This window comes from Vicugna pacos, chromosome 27 (genome assembly GCF_048564905.1).
Source record: "Vicugna pacos chromosome 27, VicPac4, whole genome shotgun sequence".
Classification (NCBI taxonomy): domain Eukaryota; kingdom Metazoa; phylum Chordata; class Mammalia; order Artiodactyla; family Camelidae; genus Vicugna; species Vicugna pacos.
The window spans coordinates 2005499-2024586 of NC_133013.1; the positions used below are offsets into that span (position 1 = coordinate 2005499).

Consider the following 19088-nt stretch of genomic DNA (forward strand, 5'->3'; position numbering starts at 1 on the left):
TGACTGTGTGTGACAATGTGCTCTCTGGGCCTCAGCTGTACTTTCTGACTTGACATTCACCGTCCCTACTCCCACCCCTTCCCATTACCCGTTGCTATGAGGCAGCATTTGTTGGCAAAATCTGTGTGTTCGTTGTGGCTTCCCACAGCTGTAAAAAATGGCTTCACCACTCACCTTCTGTCAGAACTACCATGATGCACACTTGTAGACTGCAGACAGCTACGCAGTCTCCTAATGAAAACAGCCTGAAGTCCACTAGACACAAGGTGCTGACTAGTGGTCAGAAAATCACCTGTCGTGTATAGGTGGGCACAAAACATCCAGTTTGTGCAAGTTGTGAATTGATGCATATAAAGGAATACAAATAACTACATGTAAAAATTGTCGTATAATAGAACCTTCTTAAGGGATAGTTCACATCATTAATTTAAAAATATGTTTCTCAGTTTTTCAATTGATACTTACATCAAGCCACATACTAAATATTCAGGTACTTTAATAATTAAATGTTATAATTTTTTTTAGATTGTGAAACCTTGGTCAATATTTATAGGGCTTAATTTTCCCACATCTCAGTGTCCTTGTCTGTAGAATGGGTTGTTGTGAGGATTAAATGAGTAGATACATGAAGACACTTAGAATATAGTGTCAAACAGAACAGATAGAAAGTTGGAGGAGGGTGTTATATCATTCTGAGGGTGGGGAGGAAATTTGCAAGCAGAACACAAGAGACAGATACTACAGAAGGAAAGGTTAATAGATTTAACATCAGGAGACTGAAAACACTGTATGGGGGAAAAGGCACAAGAAATAGCAGCGACAGCATTGCTAATGAAAACTGTAATAAATACTACATAGAGATCATCATTCTAAGTGAAATAAGCCAGAAGGAGAAAGAAAAACACCATATGATATCACTCATATGTGGAATTTAAAGAAAAAAGACAAAAAAGACACTATGAACTCATTTACAAAATAGAAACAGACTCACAGACTTAGTAAATAATCTTATGGTTACTGGGGAAAGGGGGTGGGAAGGGATAAATTTGGGAGCTAGAGATTTGCAAGTATTAGCTACTATATATGAAAATAGATTTTTTAAATGTTTCTTCTGTATAGCACAGGGAACTATATTCAATATCTTGTAATAACCTTTAGTGAAAAAGAATATGAAGATGAATATATGTATGTATATGCATGACTGGGACATTATGCTGCACACCAGAAATTAACACATTGTAACTGACTGTATGTACTTCAGTAAAAAAAAAAACTGCATAACAAATGCCAGATTAATATTCCTAATATATTCTATATGTGATTATACAAGCTTTGTATTATATAAAATATAATCACATAACTTATAACATAACTGGCAGATGTCACTTTAAAACAATTATCAAAGTTGTATAAAAAACTTTAATAAAGGCTAATAGACATAAAAAGCAATTCATGAAAAAGAATGAAAATCAAAAATAAACAAATGAAAAATATTAAACTATTGATAATCAGAGAAATGGCAATGGGAACAGTTTGCTGGAGCTGTTTTTCTGTAGCCAAATGCAGAGTGAGTTCTGAGAGGCACATGACCCACCCTGCTAACAAAGCTGGTGGAATGTGATTTGGCAAAGATCATGCAACTCTTTGGCCCAGCCATTCTGCTTCTAGGAATTCAAGTAAATAGTCACAAGTATGTACAAAACTGTAGTGACAAAAATATCTTTAAAAGTGAAAAGGTGTGAATTAGCCCGGTGCCCAGCCAAGACTGTGCATCAGTCATGAACATGTGAGGCAATCGATCATTAAAATGATCCTATAAATTAATACTCTGACTCAGAAACCTATTTCTAACCTATTCCTCAGTTACAGAAATATGTCTGCTATACACTAACCCCTGGGTAGAAGGAGTGATTATTTTTTCATTTTCCAAATTTTCTAATTTGAACATTAAAACAAAAAGTAAATACAGTTTTGAAGGGCGTACATGCATTATTCATTGGTCTTCAATATGCACATGCATAAACAATAATATCTTAGTTTTTTCAGAGTTTTCAGAACTATTTGCACTTGCAATGCTATACTTACGGAAGGGGCTTGTAGGCTTATTCTTTCATGAATCCATCTTGAGGAATCTGGATGTAATAGCTACAAGAAAAGCAAAAAGAGTAATTAGAAGACACTTATGGAAATCTGCATGACAGATCACCCTGCTAAAGAGTAATCTTTAAGATATGATTAATTACATCAATCAATGCCACCGGTAGGGGAAGCTGGAGAGTGTCTGAGGGTCCCATTCCTGACTTTAGAATACCTGTCTTGTTGGTTTTTGTTTTTTTCCAAGTCTTGTTAAATTAACTATTTACATTACTTTATATAAGATCCTTACAAATAAGAATTGTTTGTGTACCTCGAACTATCCTCCCCCTAACTTCCCAGAAAATCTTTGCTGCTGGACCTCACCGATGTTTTTTTCCTGGTGGTAGCTGGTTTTCTACAGCTTGAATAGTAGTTGAGGGTAGCATACTCCATCAGAGCAGCAAAGACGAACAAGAAGCACACGGTCACAAAGAGGTCCATGGCGGTCACGTAGGAGACGCGGGGCAAGGACTTCCTGGCTATGGTGCTGAGCGTGGTCATGGTCAGCACTGTGGTGATGCCTGCACAGGGGACAGGTACCGAGGTGTAAAAGGAGCCACACAGAATTCCTCCACTCCAACACAGTGTTGTTGTTGTTGTTTTTAATGTGAACCTTTGATATTGCGTCAATGTAATAATACTTATAATTGTAATTAATGTCTATATAATTTTATAAGCAACATTTCCATAAAAATTTACCATAGTCTTCACAATAACATTAAAATACCTGGATCTTCCTATTTATTCAGTAATTCTCTTATTGTTTGACACTTTGTCTTTTAAAATATTTTTAATGAAAATACAGTTTGCCATCTCCAATAATTTCCATCTGTTCCTCATCTCACACTATTCTTCTGCCTGGATAAACCAAGTCCACTCTTACTTCTCCTCTATGCAATTTGTAAACTCCCATCTTTCTTCCAGGCCTAGCTGAGATACCACTTTTTCTGAGGCAAGACTGCTTCTAGCAACCCAGGCAGAGCTGGTAACACACACATCTTCACGATCTCTGTACCTGCCGTGTTCCTCGTTTTTTTGCATTATCACAGTGAATTCCCTATGTCTTTACAGTTTCTCTCCCTGAACAGACTGTGTGACCTTTAAGAGCAAACTATATCATGTTCATCTTTGCTTGCCTGTTACCTAGCATTGTGCCTAGCATTTAGGGCATTTCAATAAATACTTTGTATGGAGTGCACTGATTCTTTGACTAATTAGTTAACTAATCATACCCAGTACTGATCTATTTTATACATGTGGGTCCCCACTGAAGACTTAATCAAAGACTGTGGAAAATATTTAGGCAAGAGATGCACGTGTGATGGATAGTTTAGAAGGAAAAACAAATGAAAAAAGGAATGGAGTCTACTAAAATGAAGGCAAGTATAATGATTCAATGACTATCACGTGAAACAAGTGAAGGCTGACTTTCCCCTAGATGAGCTCCTAGGAAGTTAGAACCTGCTGGAGCTGTCAGACAGGTGGGCTAGTAACACGCACCCCAGAATCACAGGCTGTGACACTCCCACCTCTGTGGTTCAATGGGGATGCTATAAAGTATCTGTCTAGCAGTACTACTCAGGGATCAGGCAGACATGACAGATGAATGACCATTGGTTCCCGCCTTTGCAGCAGCATCAGAGCTCTTGTTTAGTGTGCCTCCCTGGCCTGGAAATCAGCAAAGACCAGGTGTAGTGAGTCAAAGAGCACAGCATGAACAGCTTAGCTTGGCCAGGTGTAAAGGATATTGACCTGGAAGTCAAAGCCTTCAGCTTTGTTCTGGGCCTTCTCAGCATTTGGTCATATCAAGTCGCTTACTTTCTTTGCGTCAGTTTCTTTAATCAGCACAGTGAAAACAGACTGCCATCCTCTCCTTATTGTAAGTGGAAAAGTTGTGATGCTTTGCGTAAAAAAGCATTGTAAACTTGAAAAGTCTATACCGATGGCAGTGTATTTTTATTTAAAAAAAGATTTTGAAATAAATGTCCAATAAAACCAGTTTTTAATGTGGTGACCATGTTATGTCTATGGGATCTTAAATAGGTATTTTTCACTAAATTTGGGGATTTTAACCTAATTTCTTCACAACTTTTTACCTCATTTTTTCTCTTTTTGTTTTGGAACACCAGTTACAATTATTTTATACATCTTTATATTGTCCCACAGAACACTGAGGCTCTGTTCATTCTATTAAATCTTTTTTACCCTTCTCTTTTCAGATTAGGTAAATTTCATATGATGATCTCCAATTATACAAGATTTTTTTTCATGCTATCTACAATCTGTTGTTAAGATCATTTAGTGTTTTATTTTCAACTTGACTATTACACATTTTATTCTATAATTTCCTTTTTAAATATACTTTATCTGCTGAGATTATCATCTTTTCATTCATTAAGATCGTATTTTCTTTTAAATCCTTGAACATTTGTTATAATAGCTCCTTACGGCCCATGTCTGCTGATTCAACATCAGAGTTGCATTTTCATATTGACTCTTTTTTTATCTTGATAATGGGTCATTACCCATTACCTTCTTCTTAGAAAGTCTAATAATATTTTACTGTATAGTAAATATATAGTACTGCATTGTGGATGATGCATTACAAACAGTATGGACTACGTTACCTTTTCTGTTTTGTTATCTTTTTAAAAAATAATATTGAATGCTTTCTTACAATAAATAGTTAATTTTTTGGTGATTTCCCTTGATCTTGTCATTACATGGTTTAAGCTTTATTTAAAGGAATCTGGAGTACGTCTTTATTGTCAGGCACAGCCTTTCTGGTGAATCAACTAAATATCCTGGTGTTAATGACATTTCTCCTCCCTTCTGGTATGTAAATCTATTATCTGCTAGCCCTGTGTATTTCTAGTATCTTCTCCTCTTAAAGCTGCAATGGCTACTCTTTGATAGGATTTTCATAGTCTCAAATTTTGCAAGCATAACTACATCTTATCTTGTTTTGAAGCTGATCTTTAAAGTCATGCTCCCTATGACAGCTGACATTTGTAATAGTGAGGTCATAACTCCAAGAATATGAACTAAATCTGCGTTATGCCTTTGCCAGTTGATTTGTCAATTCTGTCATGTATCTTCTATAAGCATGCAAAATTAATATTGGCAGAGGATACTAAAGGCTAATTTATCATGTTCAAACAGTACTTTATTGTTAAACAAATAAAGAATTAAAAAACAAATGTAAAAAATATACAATGTAATATAGGAGACTTTGCAAAGATTTTAAAACTGAGGCAGTTCCCTTTTTCTGAAAGACATTTGTTGGGGAGAAACAACCTCTGTATTATACATTACCTGTATTCACAAATCAAAATATTGAAAGTTAGCCAAAAGTCTTATCATAATTAAAAACTTCTATAAAACATGTTGCACAATCATAAAATCACTGGAATTTAATGTTTTATTAAGAGGACTTTGAGGGCCAGAGATAAATTCATGAAACACTTTGAGCTTTAATATGTAAATTGTAGCTGAAAAGAATGATCATTTTCTTGTTTGCTGGGAAAGCTACTACAGACAAACAGAACTACTTTTATTAAGAGACCATTTTACTAATTTGTGTCATCAGTCCTCAAAGGCGTGTAGCAAGTTCTATTTCTTTACACTGGCATAACGAGACTTTTGAATGCGGCAGGTTCCAGGGCATGACTATGTTTTTATGATGACATCATCCTTAGAGCATACTATTGGATGATACAGTTGACTTATTCTGAATCCCTAACCTCAACTTAATTAAGTGGTACACTGGGAACTCTACTGTGAGGAAGAGCAACATATCTTGGCTACTTTAAAGAACCATGGTTCATGCAGCCCTCACATTAGGTCAGTTACATTTGAACTAAGTCTTTTTCATTTAAAGTATTTTTTTTTCTATATTAAAGTTACACAAAACAATAGAAGAGATTTTTGAAACTCACCTAATGCTGTTCTTGCTGGTGTAGCATCTTTTTTGATCCAAAACGACACCCAGGATAAAACTACAGTCAGTATACAGGGAATGTATGTTTGAATAGTGAAGTAGCCCATTCTTCTACTCAATTCAAAATATATAGTCATGACAACATAATCACCTGTAATAAAGTATTGTCAAAATTAACACAACCTTCATGTCTTAAAAATAATTTGAGGAAATAATGTATAACTTAATTTGTTAAATGAGTAACTTGGATAAAAATACACAAGTACAGCAACATCAAATTGGAAAAAGACTCCAACTGCTGGTGCTCTTAAACTTAATTTTTGTAGTATCCATGGCTGTGCAAGGCATTTTACTGTAAAAGATACATATTAATTAATAGAGGAAGTAGACATGCCAGACCATTACTCAATAAGCTATTATTGCTTGTGTTTATCTGTTTGCTGCCTGTCGAAAATCAAGGGTAACAAGTAACAAACTCAATCCCCAAGCAGAATCATTGCCATTTGGCTTTCTCAATAGTAACAGACGTATACATAACACTTTCACATCGAAACCTGTGTAACAGATTTGTATTTATATTTTTGTAGGATGAATTTAAGCTTATCAATCTTTTACTTTATGTTTTATTTAAGATTTTTATATTTACCTTACCCTTTCATGACTCTGGCACTTAGGCTGTGCCAACCCAGAAAACAAACAGAAGAAATCATTCTGCGGCACTCTGCTCCCTCCTAACTAAAGCAAAGCCACAATGTAAAAGAGTTGGGATGAAAATGGATGTTACTGGAAATTTCACAAGATTGCATGAGGGACTGGGAGAAGGCGCATGCCTAATACATTGTACATTTATTCCAAAATCGCCTCTATTCGTACCTTTCCTAGGTGATCTGCTGCTCAGATCATGTCTCTCCGCCTCCTCCCATTTGACTTTCATGCTTAAGCCCGCTGGATTCAAACTTCTGGCACCTCAAATTCAAAATTCAGGTGACCAGAACTGGATTATCATCTCCATCACACCAACACCTGCTCGTAACCTAGGTCCTTCTTTCATTTATTCACACACCATCTCTGACTCGTTTTCCCTTCTTCAACTCCTGTTCTGCTCTCAACTCCTCTTCCTGCCTAATCCAGCTACTGTCTATCATAGCCCCCACTTTCTCTAACAACCTTCTCTGCTCCAGACCATTCTATGCCCTGCCACCAGAAGGATCTTTCTAGAACATGAAAATTATTATTTCCCTCCCCTAAGAATCCTTCACCAGCATCTTGCGCCCCCTGTGCAATTCTCACAACTTTATCATGGCCTTGCTGGAGCCCAGGGTAGGCCACCCCTACGCGTACCTCAGTGGCATATTAATTATTTCGAATTAGAGTTATTTAGAAATGGCCACTACCAACAGGGACACTGTGACCCTCCTCTCTACCTCTGAAAGTAGGAAAAAACGTGACAGTTGTACTCTTTGCAACTAGAGGTAGAGGACATACTTATCTCCAAGAAGCCTGTATAAACATACCGTGTTACTTCAATTTAGTACCCCAAGTCCATGCCCCGTTTGGATTCCTTACTAATGAAGCATGCAAAGCCCAAGTTTTCTTCTGTAAATTCCTCACAATTATTGCTTCTTTGTCTAAAAAGTATAAAAGCTGTCTGGCCACTTCTTAGGTCCCATTTCTATGAGACCTCCATGTGTGTTAATTAAATTTTGTTTCTTTTTCTCTTGTTAATCTGTCTTGTGTCAATTTTATTATTAGTGCAGCCAGAAGAAATCAAGACGGGGGGAGGGGGGAGTTTCCCACACTGACAATCTACAGTGTTCTGCACGGAACACCCCATGCCTTGTACTCCGTGGGGTAACCCCAGGTGTTCAGATGCACACGGTCTCCCCCAGCAGCTGCCGCATCTCTGCCCTCCTGCCTAGGGTGCTCTTCTCCCTCCACCTGCATCCAGGTGGCTCCCACTCAACTGTGAAGCTCAGCTTGGAAATCATCTACTTCACCAGGAAGTCCTCCCTACCCACTCCTAACAATGGTTAATTTATTTCTATAATTATTAATATAATATCTGCCTTAAAATCAATCAGCTAGGCAGGTGATAGAATATATGTCTTGTTTATCAATGTTAACTTGATAAGCAATCAATTAGTATTTTTTCGATGAGAAGTCCCATTTTTAAAATTTACAGGGAAACTATATTAAGCCCATATGAAAATCATGCCTTTCAATAAATTAGAATGTTTTTTGCAGGATGTGGTGTTTGGTTGTAGCAATACTTAAGATGACTGATAGACACATCAGTTTTGAGGTCATTTCTCAAGAAACATTTAAAATTTTTAGCAAATTAGTCTTTCACTACAAAGGAATTAGAATAATTAATCTGAAGCAATCAAAAACACAAAAATATTTTTCTAGGTAATATGAATGTCAAGTTACATAATTTCCTATGGAAATATCATTGACTTATGTCTGATATTTAAATGTCTATTAATTTTTACATACTTTTGGAAAAAAACAGCAGAAAACAAACAGTACCCAGAAAAACAAAACATAATAAATCACCCTAGCAGTTATGAACATAACCCCCAGGAAATATCCAAAGAGTTGAATAATTTCTTCAACAGCCATTGTAGGTTCCTTAGTAAGATAAACAGAAGGACAACTTCAGAGCAGACACAATTCATTTCAGCAAATCTACGTGCTCTGCCCCAACCTGAGGTGAACGGGTTCCCCATTTCCTGTGTTCAGAATACCCCTTTGCCTAACTCAGAGGTCTGCCTGGATGCCCCACCATCAGGTATAAAAGTGAGGAGAAGCTATTGGGGCTACATTCTGGGGTCTGATTCTATAATTCACCTGGCTCTCGGTGAGATTCTGGGATACACCCCAAAAGGTGGTTCCAGAGAGCACTATGGATCTTGTTTTCCAGCTTCCACAGGGAATAAATACCTGGAGAAGCAGCGGCAAGGGGACTTGGGGTTCCAGCTCCCTGGTCCCCCACAGGAAGACCAGCACAAAGTCAATGTGCCACTCATCCCAAATTGGAAGGAAGAGGCCATGGAGTTCTCATTTTCTCATTTTCTGTGCATATGTAACTTGTTTGTCTAGCCCTGAACTAAAACATATCTTCTTAGGAGGTAAAATCTCTTCCCTGTTTCTGAACATATGAGGCTGGAAAAGTCCGTTCTTAAGTTACATTTGCCGTTAGTTCTAGGACTCTGACTGAGAAGGAAACATTGTACCTTCTGGGTTCCCACCCTCAGCACATGCACACACACTTGCACACCTGCTCCTTCTACATACACGGGCACGCGCTCGTGGCCCTGGCCAGCTCCAGCGTGGGTGTGGAGGCTCAGCTCCAGGTGCGCGCTTCTTGGAGGCCTTCCTTCCTTCTCCGAGGTGTTTTCACCATGATCAGTGTGCGGCGTTCCTAATGCAGCTCATAAACTAGACTGCAGTGGTGTTTGCTCTTTGTGGTTGGTTCTTTCCAAGCTAGAGACCTGGGTTTCCAATTGACTCTTATGACCGGCAACAGGGATCGGTGATTCGGGAATCACGGCGGTCATGGAGCCCACCCTGGATGTGCCCGACGCCTACTTCCCAGAGGAAGACGGAATGAAAACCGCTGGGGAGGGAGGGAGAAGCTTCTCTTTGATGTGTCAAGGGAGGAAAGTTATCTTGGGCTTGGTGGAATTGTGAGAACAAGTCACCTTTTGCCAACTGTTCATTTTTGTGACGCTTTGTTCCTTCTAGGCCAGTAAGAAGCACTGGAAACATTCTGGGAGAACAAGTGTGTTACTAGTTTTTAGGACAACAGCACAGAGTAGGCATTTAATACATATTTATAAAATACAAATTTATCAAGCTAATACTGTGTTCCATGAGCTACAAAGGTTAATAAGATACACATTTTCCCTCCAGGTTAAAGACCAGCTACATCTTCCATAACATCCATAGTTCCCAAAGAAGACTATTATAAATCATTATTCTCTCAATGTTGTGGATACCCGCATTTCTTTATTGTATCCCAGGCACCAAAGAATTCCTTCGGATCGCCTTTAAATGTAGTTGTCACTTCCCCAGATTTCTTCTCCTTCTGATGGCCATGTCTTCTCTCCCTGTCACAGAGGTACCCACTCTCTGGCCTCCTTTCAAAATATCCTAAGATTAATACTCCTCAAAAGCCAGTCATGGCCTGGTAACTGGCAAGTAGTGCTCAGCGCAGCAAAAGTCTAACCTTCTCCATTCAAGTCAAGATTGCCCTGGGAAGACTTGTCCTTTTTTATTTTCTTTATGACATCAGTTTATGAAAAAGTTCTTCATTTTACAGAAATTAAATGTATCAACCTTTTATTTTATTGTTGGTGCTGTTTGTGTCATCCTTGAGCATGTGTTCCCTAAACTAAGGTTATAAAGATATGTACTATTTTTTCTATTAGTTTTGCTTTTTTCCACTTATTTTTATGCAGTTGACTGTTCTTCAAGTTAAATTTTTAAAAATTCCATGATCAGTTGTCACAGCATCACTTACTGCTACCCACAGTCATCTGCAGCGCCACCTCACATGTCCATGTATGTGTGGATCTGTTTCTGCATGCCAATTCCTGCACAATTACCACACTATCTTAACCATTAAAACTGGGAGGCGCACCCTAAAATAGCCCCTGATCAGTCACATATTTGTACAATTTTCTCTTGAGAAGCTAGGCAGAAACTGGCCAACAGAACTTCCTTAATTTGGTCATTTCATTTGGAAAAACTGAATGGATTTTGTAGATTGGCTGATTTCAAATTTGATCCAAAGAAAGATTATTGTGGGTGGGCCTGGCTTAAACAGGCAAAACCCTTAAAAGAAGAACTGGGACTTTCATGTTGAGAAAGTATCCTTCTGGTCTTGAAGAAGTAAGCTACCGTTAGCTCTACAGCTATCAACAATAAATTGTGACAATCACCTGATGAGTTCAGGAGGTGTTTCCCCAGTCAAGCTTCCAAATGAAAATGAAGCTCAGCCAATACCTCAGCTGCAGCCTACGAGAGCCGAACCAAAGAACCCAGAGAAGCCATACTCCTCACTCACTTACTCACAGAAACTGCTGAATGATAAATGTATGTTTTGTCTTAAGCCATTAAATTTGTGGCAACCTGTTACAGAGAAATATAAAACTAAGGGAGAGTGACATCCAGCAGAACAACCGAACAGGCTGCCCCTCAGACACAGCCCTCCCTCAGCAACATTAACTTGGCATCCATTTAGGGACAAAAGTGCCTTTGTGGGAGCTGCGGGACTCAGATGGGAGGTTGTGTTGAAGAATGATGAGAGTCATTTTGAGAAAACAGATCCATACCCATGGGGCAGACTCACTGACTGTGGTCTCAGCCACAGACCTAAAAACAGCTCTGCTTGTCTTAGGACTCAGCTACAGCCCCGTTTGGCTTTGATTCTCTCACCAGCACCATATGTCAAGGGACCTATGAGGAGTCACACCCACTGTGTGTTGGCCAACAGACATACAGAACTTGGTCTCAGCTGTGCACCATAAATGGCCCATGAGCCAGCTCCTGCCCCTCCTGGTTGTGATCTGGGAGCCCCTAAAGGACACTGGTTTAAATAATCTCCCACAGATAAGAGACCTTTAGTAGAAATCCAGGAGTCAAGTGGAAAAACTAAAGCACACCACTAGAACAACAACAACAAAAACCCAAGATTGGACACACTGAAGAGGATCAGAGGAACATTTTTTCCCCTACTTGTTCCCACGAAGTTTTAATTTTTTATTGAGGTATAGACAGTTTACAATGTTGTGTCATTTCTGCTGTGCAGCACAATTTTTCAGGCATACATGAATATGCATATATTCATTTTCATATTCTTTTTCACCATAAGCTAATACAAGATACTGAATATATTTCCCTGTGCTATACAGTATAAACTTGTTTATCTATTTTATATATACCAGTCAGTATCTGCAGATCACGAACTCCCAGTTTATCCCTTCCCACCGGCCTTCCCCCTTGCAACCACAAGGCTGTATTCTATGTCTGTGAGTCTGTTTCTGTTTTATATATAAGGTCGTTTGTCTTTTTTTTTTTTTCACATTCCACACATGAGTGATATCATATGGCACTTTTCTTTCTCTTTCTGGCTTACTTCACTTAGAATGACATTCTCCAGGGACATCCATGTTGCTGCAAATGGTGTTATGTTGTTGGTTTTTATGGCTGAGTAATATTCCATTGTATAAATATTCCACCTCTTCTTTATCCAGTCATCTGTCGATGGACATTTAGGTTGTTCCCATGTCTTGGCTATTGTAAATAGTGCTGCTATGAACATTGGGGTGCAGGTGTCTTTTTAAATTAGGATTCCTTCTGGATATATGCCCAGGAGTGAGATTGCTGAGTCATATGGTTAAGTCTATTTTTAGTCTTTTGAGGAATCTCCATACTGTTTTCCACAGTGGCTGCACCAAACTGCATTCCCACCAGCAGTGTAGGAGGGTTCCCTTTTCTCTACAGCCTCTCCAGCATTTATCATTTGTGGACTTTTGAATGATGGTGATTCTAACTGATGTAAGGTGATATCCCGTTGTAGTTTTGACTTGCATTTCTCTGATAATTAGGGATACTGAGTATGTTTTCATGTGCCTATTGGCCATTTGTATGTCTTCCTTGGAGAATTGCTTGTTTAGGTCTTCTGTCCATTTTTGGATTGGGTTGTTTGCTTTTTTCTTATTAAGTCATATGAGCTATTTATATGAGGAATATATTGTTTTATGATATGTCTACTTAAAATTAGTTTCTCCAAACCTTTCTGGTAACTTGCAACTTTAGATTTTTGCTAAATTAAATTAAATAATGGAAATTTATTGAATGTCCTGCTCATTTCCAAACAAGATAAAATATTGAAAAATTAATTACTGAATATAGGCTTCCTTTTACAGAGAAACTAGATGTTTAGAAATATTTTAAAATGTCTAATGCTACAGTGAGAAATTTTCTATAAAAAAGCATGTTTTTAGAAATTATAAATTATATTTATGTTGTAAGACTACAAAATGCTAGCATAAAAGACAGTTCATAATTGCTTACTTTGTTTTTGCAAGAAATTGGTTTTCAAAGTTTAAGTAATCTGATTGATTTATGTTATTAAAACTACCAAAAGTTATAAGGAAAACATTTTGCATGCAAAAGCAAGAGGTATAAGAAATTGAAATGCAGTTTGTTAGGGGAAAAGAAATTCTGTCTAAAGAGAAAGTAAAAAGAGAGAAAGGAGGATAAAGGGAAAACACAAGACAAACTCTGAAGGTAAAAAGGAAGCTGTAGAAGGTTTATGGGGGGAAAAACCTGAAGAAAGAGTTTTAGGCATGGTTAGGACTGGTTAAAATTAGAGTATATTTAAGTAAGTAAATAATTTTAGTGTCAAAAGTAAGCCGATGCAAAACTAGAATTTGGTTTTCTCTCTCTCTTAAGAGAACAACATGTTTTTATTTAAGAGCGTTGATCTGCTTTTGATAACAGATTGTAAAGTTTCTTTACCTTTTAGGTAATCTGCTTTGACTTTCTGTATTTGCTTTTAAATCTTTTACTATTACTCTGCTTAAGTGAATACACATTGTTTCACAGTGACTTATGATCCTGTTTGACCAATGTTTTAAAACTCTCAATCTGCCTCAACTCAAACTCTAAATGAAGTTCTTTTCACCTCTAGCTAACTTCGGGATGCTTGAGAGGGCCCCTGAACATCTCAAAGAGAGATATTAAACTAATTAAGCTTTTTTTGCATGTTAAATTACGTGGGAAGCATTATCAAATGAGTGATGATAAAACTTCTTAGGTTATATTGCATGGGTAAATGTTATTATAAATATTCTAAAAATTATATGAAATCCCTAAAATCTGGAAATGGACTGGTATAATGTTATGATTCCATCTCTCATCTTGAAATGCTATATGTTGCAGAAATAACCAAATTTCTTTGTCAATTGCATTGTAATCTGATCTTAAAACATAACATTTTGTCTTTATTATTTATAGACAGTTTTTTTTATTCTGATGTTTTCATAACAATGAAGATCTTCAAGATTTATAGTACTGATTTTTTGACAAATAGGGGTTCCTGATAACTTTTACCTCAAACCACTCAGCTGGGTAAGAAATCACAGAACTCTAATGGAAATTCAGATGGCCTCATAAACTGTTAACAAAAATCCAGATCAACAAGAATTAGTTACATAGGACTGAATGAACTAATAGGTATGTGGTCATGAGTTAATTTTTCTCTGAAATACTACTAAATTTTAATCTTTGTTTTTCATATATGCAAAAATCTCTCCTCTTAGGCTAACTATGGATGCAACAATTTGAAAAAGCATAACATTGTAAACAAAGATAAAACGTTTATCTTTCCACTCTACCTCCAGAATTTGGAAACTCTTAGTGAATATTCTTATTTTTATGGCACTACAGTTGCTCACATAAGTTCGGTAACAATCTGTTCTCCCTACAAATAGGACACAATTGGAAACATTGGTTATATTATCAAGGCTTTGAATGTAAATTCATATATGAGCCATCCATAGACTCACATATGACCAAGCAAATGTAAAGAACTAAAGTGGACTTTATGGTGCCTTAAAGCCCCTTGGAGAAACAGCCTGATCCCTTGATTACAGGGTTCCCAACAGCCTTACCATGTGAGTAAGGAAAGTCATATCCTAGCAGATGCAAGAATTTCCAGAGGTTTTGAGGGCCTCGAGAAGAGAGGAATTCACCCAAATCCGAAGGTTTGCAGGCAAAATGTGATACAAGTCTTGACATGGCTACTCCTGGCCATGAGAGGCCTTTTAAAAGTTCTGAGATTCCTTAAGAAAAGTTTCAGCAAGAAACCAGACCAAGCCATTATACTCATGCTCAGGAACCAACTTCCCATGTATTGCTTGGAATCATTGCCTACCTAGTCCTTGCTTGTTACATTCCTATCTCAAACTGCCTTAACTAATGTTTATTTGAGTCCTACACCTCTTAAATTGTAAAACTTGCTTTGTGACCCATCAAACTTCTAACATTCACATCCTGTCTTCAATTCACATAATGCTGTCCTCACATCTTAAGACTCTTGACACTGAATTGACAGATGATTTCAGACAGGCAACAGCTGACTTCTGCCCTGAAACCCCAAGAAACTTGTAAACAGCCACATGACAAATGCCATCTGCATGACCCAAGTTGTTCAATTGGCTGTTTAAGTTCCTATGAACCACAGGTCCCTCTGTGGGACAAGATGGATCCAGAGCAAGCAATCATATCACTCCAGCAACTCAGAAAACAGGATATTACCAAATTTGATCATCAGTGTTGCCTCTTGCAGGTTTTGATCAAAAGAAGAAAGTTTGAGAATAAAATGAATAATAAATAAAAAATTTACAAAGTAAAATAAAGTTCCCCTGAAGTAAGGCCACAGATAATGGACCTGGTGTGGCTATTAGGAACCCAAAATAAAAAGGATCCAGGCAGTCATGACAGACCTGGGATTTAGTCATATATCCTATGTTTTTAGAAAAACCATGAACTGAAGCCACATGAACTTTTGACTCTGCCAAGCTCCATGCTTAGAAAGCCCCTTATGGAAGGCTACAGTGACCGCCAGCCATCAAGGACTTGTGGTCAAGCTGTAAATGTCACCCAGTCCCCTTACAATTTCCCCAGTTGTGGTTTCTGGGGTCCCTGGCTTTAAAATCCTCACCCCCTCATCCCTCCACAGGAGAACTAATTTTGGTTGCAGCCCAAGTCTATGTATCCGCAGTCTGCAAACCCTGTGAACAATAAAACTGTCTTCAAGACTATCTTGAAATTTGTCTGGGATTTATTGCTAATTTAGGTTGACACTAAAAACAAAGGAAATCTGAGAAACTTTCACATCCCAGAAAGCCTAAGGAGATACGATGACTAAATGTAAATGTGTTATCCAGGATGGGATTCTTAGATAGAAAACTGATATTATGAGGAAAAAAAAGCTAATTAAACTTGACTAATTGGAGTTTATTTAATATAAATATTGGTTTGATTGTTTTGACTACAGAAAATGAAAACAAAAAGTTAACAGAGGGACCTAGATGTAGAGCATACTGCAACTCTCTGTACTGTCTTTGTAGCATTTAAGTAAATCTAAAACTATCCCAAAATAATATAATTTTTAAAATAGCATGAACCAGAGATAAGCAATCAGCTGTGCATTAATTGGACTTAAATATTTTTATAATTTATCTAGGTTTGAATAAACCTTCTACTGTAGTAGAGGTACACTGTCTAACTCTCAGTTTTTCCTATGGGAACCTGCTCTCTCTCACTTCATTTAGTCCTGATGAAGCTGTCAATCATTATCTCTGGCCCTTTCCATTAATGATGATATAATCTACTTCTGGCCGATTGGGGTAATCCGTGTCTGTTTGTAGTGATTACAATCAAATAATTTGTATTTAACCTATCAAAGATGTAAGGGTCAGGGCAAACAACTAATCTAAAATCTGGAGAAACAGGTGGGGCTTCAAGATGGCCAAAAAGAAAGACATGGAGCTCACCTTTTCATACAAATACATAAAAAATACATCTACATGGAGCTGGTATTAAAAATGTTTAAATTTGTATGCAAACAGACACACACACACACACACACACACACACACACAAACAAATCACCAAAACAGTCTTGAAAAAGTAGAATGGATCTGGGGAATCACATTTCCTGACTTCAGACTATATTACAAAGCTACAGTCATCAAAACAGCACGGTATTGGTACAAAAGCAGACACAAAGATCAATGGAATAGAATAGAGAGCCCAGAAATAAACACACACACGTATGGTCAATTAATCTTCAACAAAGGAGGCAAGAATATACAATGGAGAAAGGACATCTCTTCCACAAGTGGTGTTGGAAAAGCTGAACATGTGTATGCAAATCAATGAATTTAGAACACTCCTTCACACCACACACAAACACAAACTCAAAATGGCTGAAAGATTTAAATATAAGGCAAGACATAAACTTCCCAGAAGAGAGCATAGGCAAACGTTCTCTGATGTAAAGTGGAGCAATATTCTCCTAGGCAGTCTCCCAGGCGATAGAAATAAAGGCAAAAAATAAACAAATGGGATCTAATTGAATGTATAAGCTTTTGCACAGCAAAGGGAACTATAAAGAAAACAAAAAGACACCCTATAGATTGGGAGAAAATACTTCCAAACAGTGTGACTGACAAGCTCTTAATATCCAGAGTATACAAATAGCTCGTAGAACACAATAACACAAAAACAATTAAGCCAATCCAAAAATGAGCACATCAACTAAACATTTTTCCAATGAAGACATACGAATGGCCAGTAGACAAGTGAAAAAATGCTCAATATCATTAATTATCAGAGAAATGCAAATCAAAACTACAGTGAGGTATCACCTCACACCAGTCAGAATGGCCATCATTCAAGAGTACACAAATGATAAATGTTGGAGAGGGTGTAGAGGAAAGGGAACCCTCCTACACTGTTGGTGGGAATGCAGTTTGGTGCAGCCGTTATGGAAAACAGTATGGAGATTCTTTAAAAGACTTAAAATAGACTTTCCATATGACCCAGCAATTCTCCTACTGGGCATATATCCAGAGGAAACTCTAATTCAAAGGGACACTTGCACTGCAGTGTTCACAGCAGCACTATTTACAAAGGCCAGGACATGAAAGGAACATAAATGTCCATTAAGAAATGAATGAATAAAAAAGCTGGGGCATATATATACAATGGAATACTACTCAGCCATTAAAGAGAATAAGCAATGTCACTTGCAGCAACATAGATGGACAGGAGATTGTCATTCTAAGTGAAGTAAGCCAGAAAGAGAAAGAAAAAGACCACGTGATTTCATTTATATGTGGAATCTTAAAAAACTGGCACAAAACTAATTCACCAAACATAAACAGACTCATAGACATAGAAAGCAAACTTATGGTTACCTGAGTGGAGAAGGGGCGGGCAGGGATAAACTGGGAGTTCAGAATTTGCAGATAATATTATATAAAATAGATTAAGAAAACAAGGTTATAGTGTATAGAATAGGGAACTATATTCAATATCTTGTGATAGCCTATAATGTAAAAGAAAATGAAGGGACATATCTATGTATATATATGATATGTGTATCTCATATATATATATAACTATATAGTCATATATATATGGTACACATACATAGATACACACACCCCTATATATAACTGTACATGTCTATACAAATATATAGTTATATATATATAGAGAGAGAGCTGGATCACTGTGCTGTACACCAGAAACTAACACAACATTCTAAATCAACTATACTTCAATTTAAGAAATAAAATTAAAAAAACCAATAAAATCTGGAGAAAGACACTGGCAGGTGCTTGCTCATTCAAGCACTTGTTTACTTGAGACATGCACCACCCAGCACTGCTCCGTCCAATAAGGCTGCTCAGCAAGAAGTGCTTACCAGGTTGCTAAGTCCTAAATGTGCGCTAGCATGAACGTGACGGTTCGGAGGGCCACAGAGATAAGAGCTTCTTGTCCTCTCGCAGGTTTTCACCCAGGAAATCCATCCAACTTTCAAAGGGAAGATCAGAAGGAACCCTGAGAAAGCCCCTCCAGACGTGTAGCCCGGGAGCGCACAGTAGTGGCCTCAGCAGAAACGTCATCTGGGCCCACGTCACTGTGTCTCTCGTGAAACAGGCACCTCAGTGCAACAGGGGGAGGCCAACAACAACTGCTGCGTTCAGACACGGGTGGGAACCTACTGCAGATGTAAGAGAGAGACTGAAACATTAAGAAAGCTCTGTCCCAGAAGGAGAGTCAGAAATACTTGTTAGGCCCAGAATTCCATCCGGGGGAGGTACAGGCACATCGAAGAACTAGGCTGACAAATACCGCCGAAGGATAGGTTTAGTCAACACATCAGGTAACACCCTACTCTCTCCTGTTTCATCCACCAACATGC

At 37.7% G+C, this 19088-nt stretch overlaps 1 protein-coding gene across 2 annotated transcripts in view; it reads right to left on the reverse strand.

Moving 5' to 3' along the window:
* Nucleotides 1-19088, reverse strand: part of GABRG3 (gamma-aminobutyric acid type A receptor subunit gamma3) — a 494054-nt gene that overhangs the window by 3238 nt on the left and 471728 nt on the right. For both annotated transcript variants that reach the window (XM_072950633.1, XM_072950634.1), the window contains 3 exons: nucleotides 6075-6227; nucleotides 2461-2657; nucleotides 2086-2145 (listed from right to left, as the gene is read on the reverse strand). In XM_072950633.1, the coding sequence (XP_072806734.1) occupies nucleotides 2086-2145; nucleotides 2461-2657; nucleotides 6075-6227 (410 nt within the window). The remainder of the gene's footprint in view (nucleotides 1-2085; nucleotides 2146-2460; nucleotides 2658-6074; nucleotides 6228-19088) is intronic.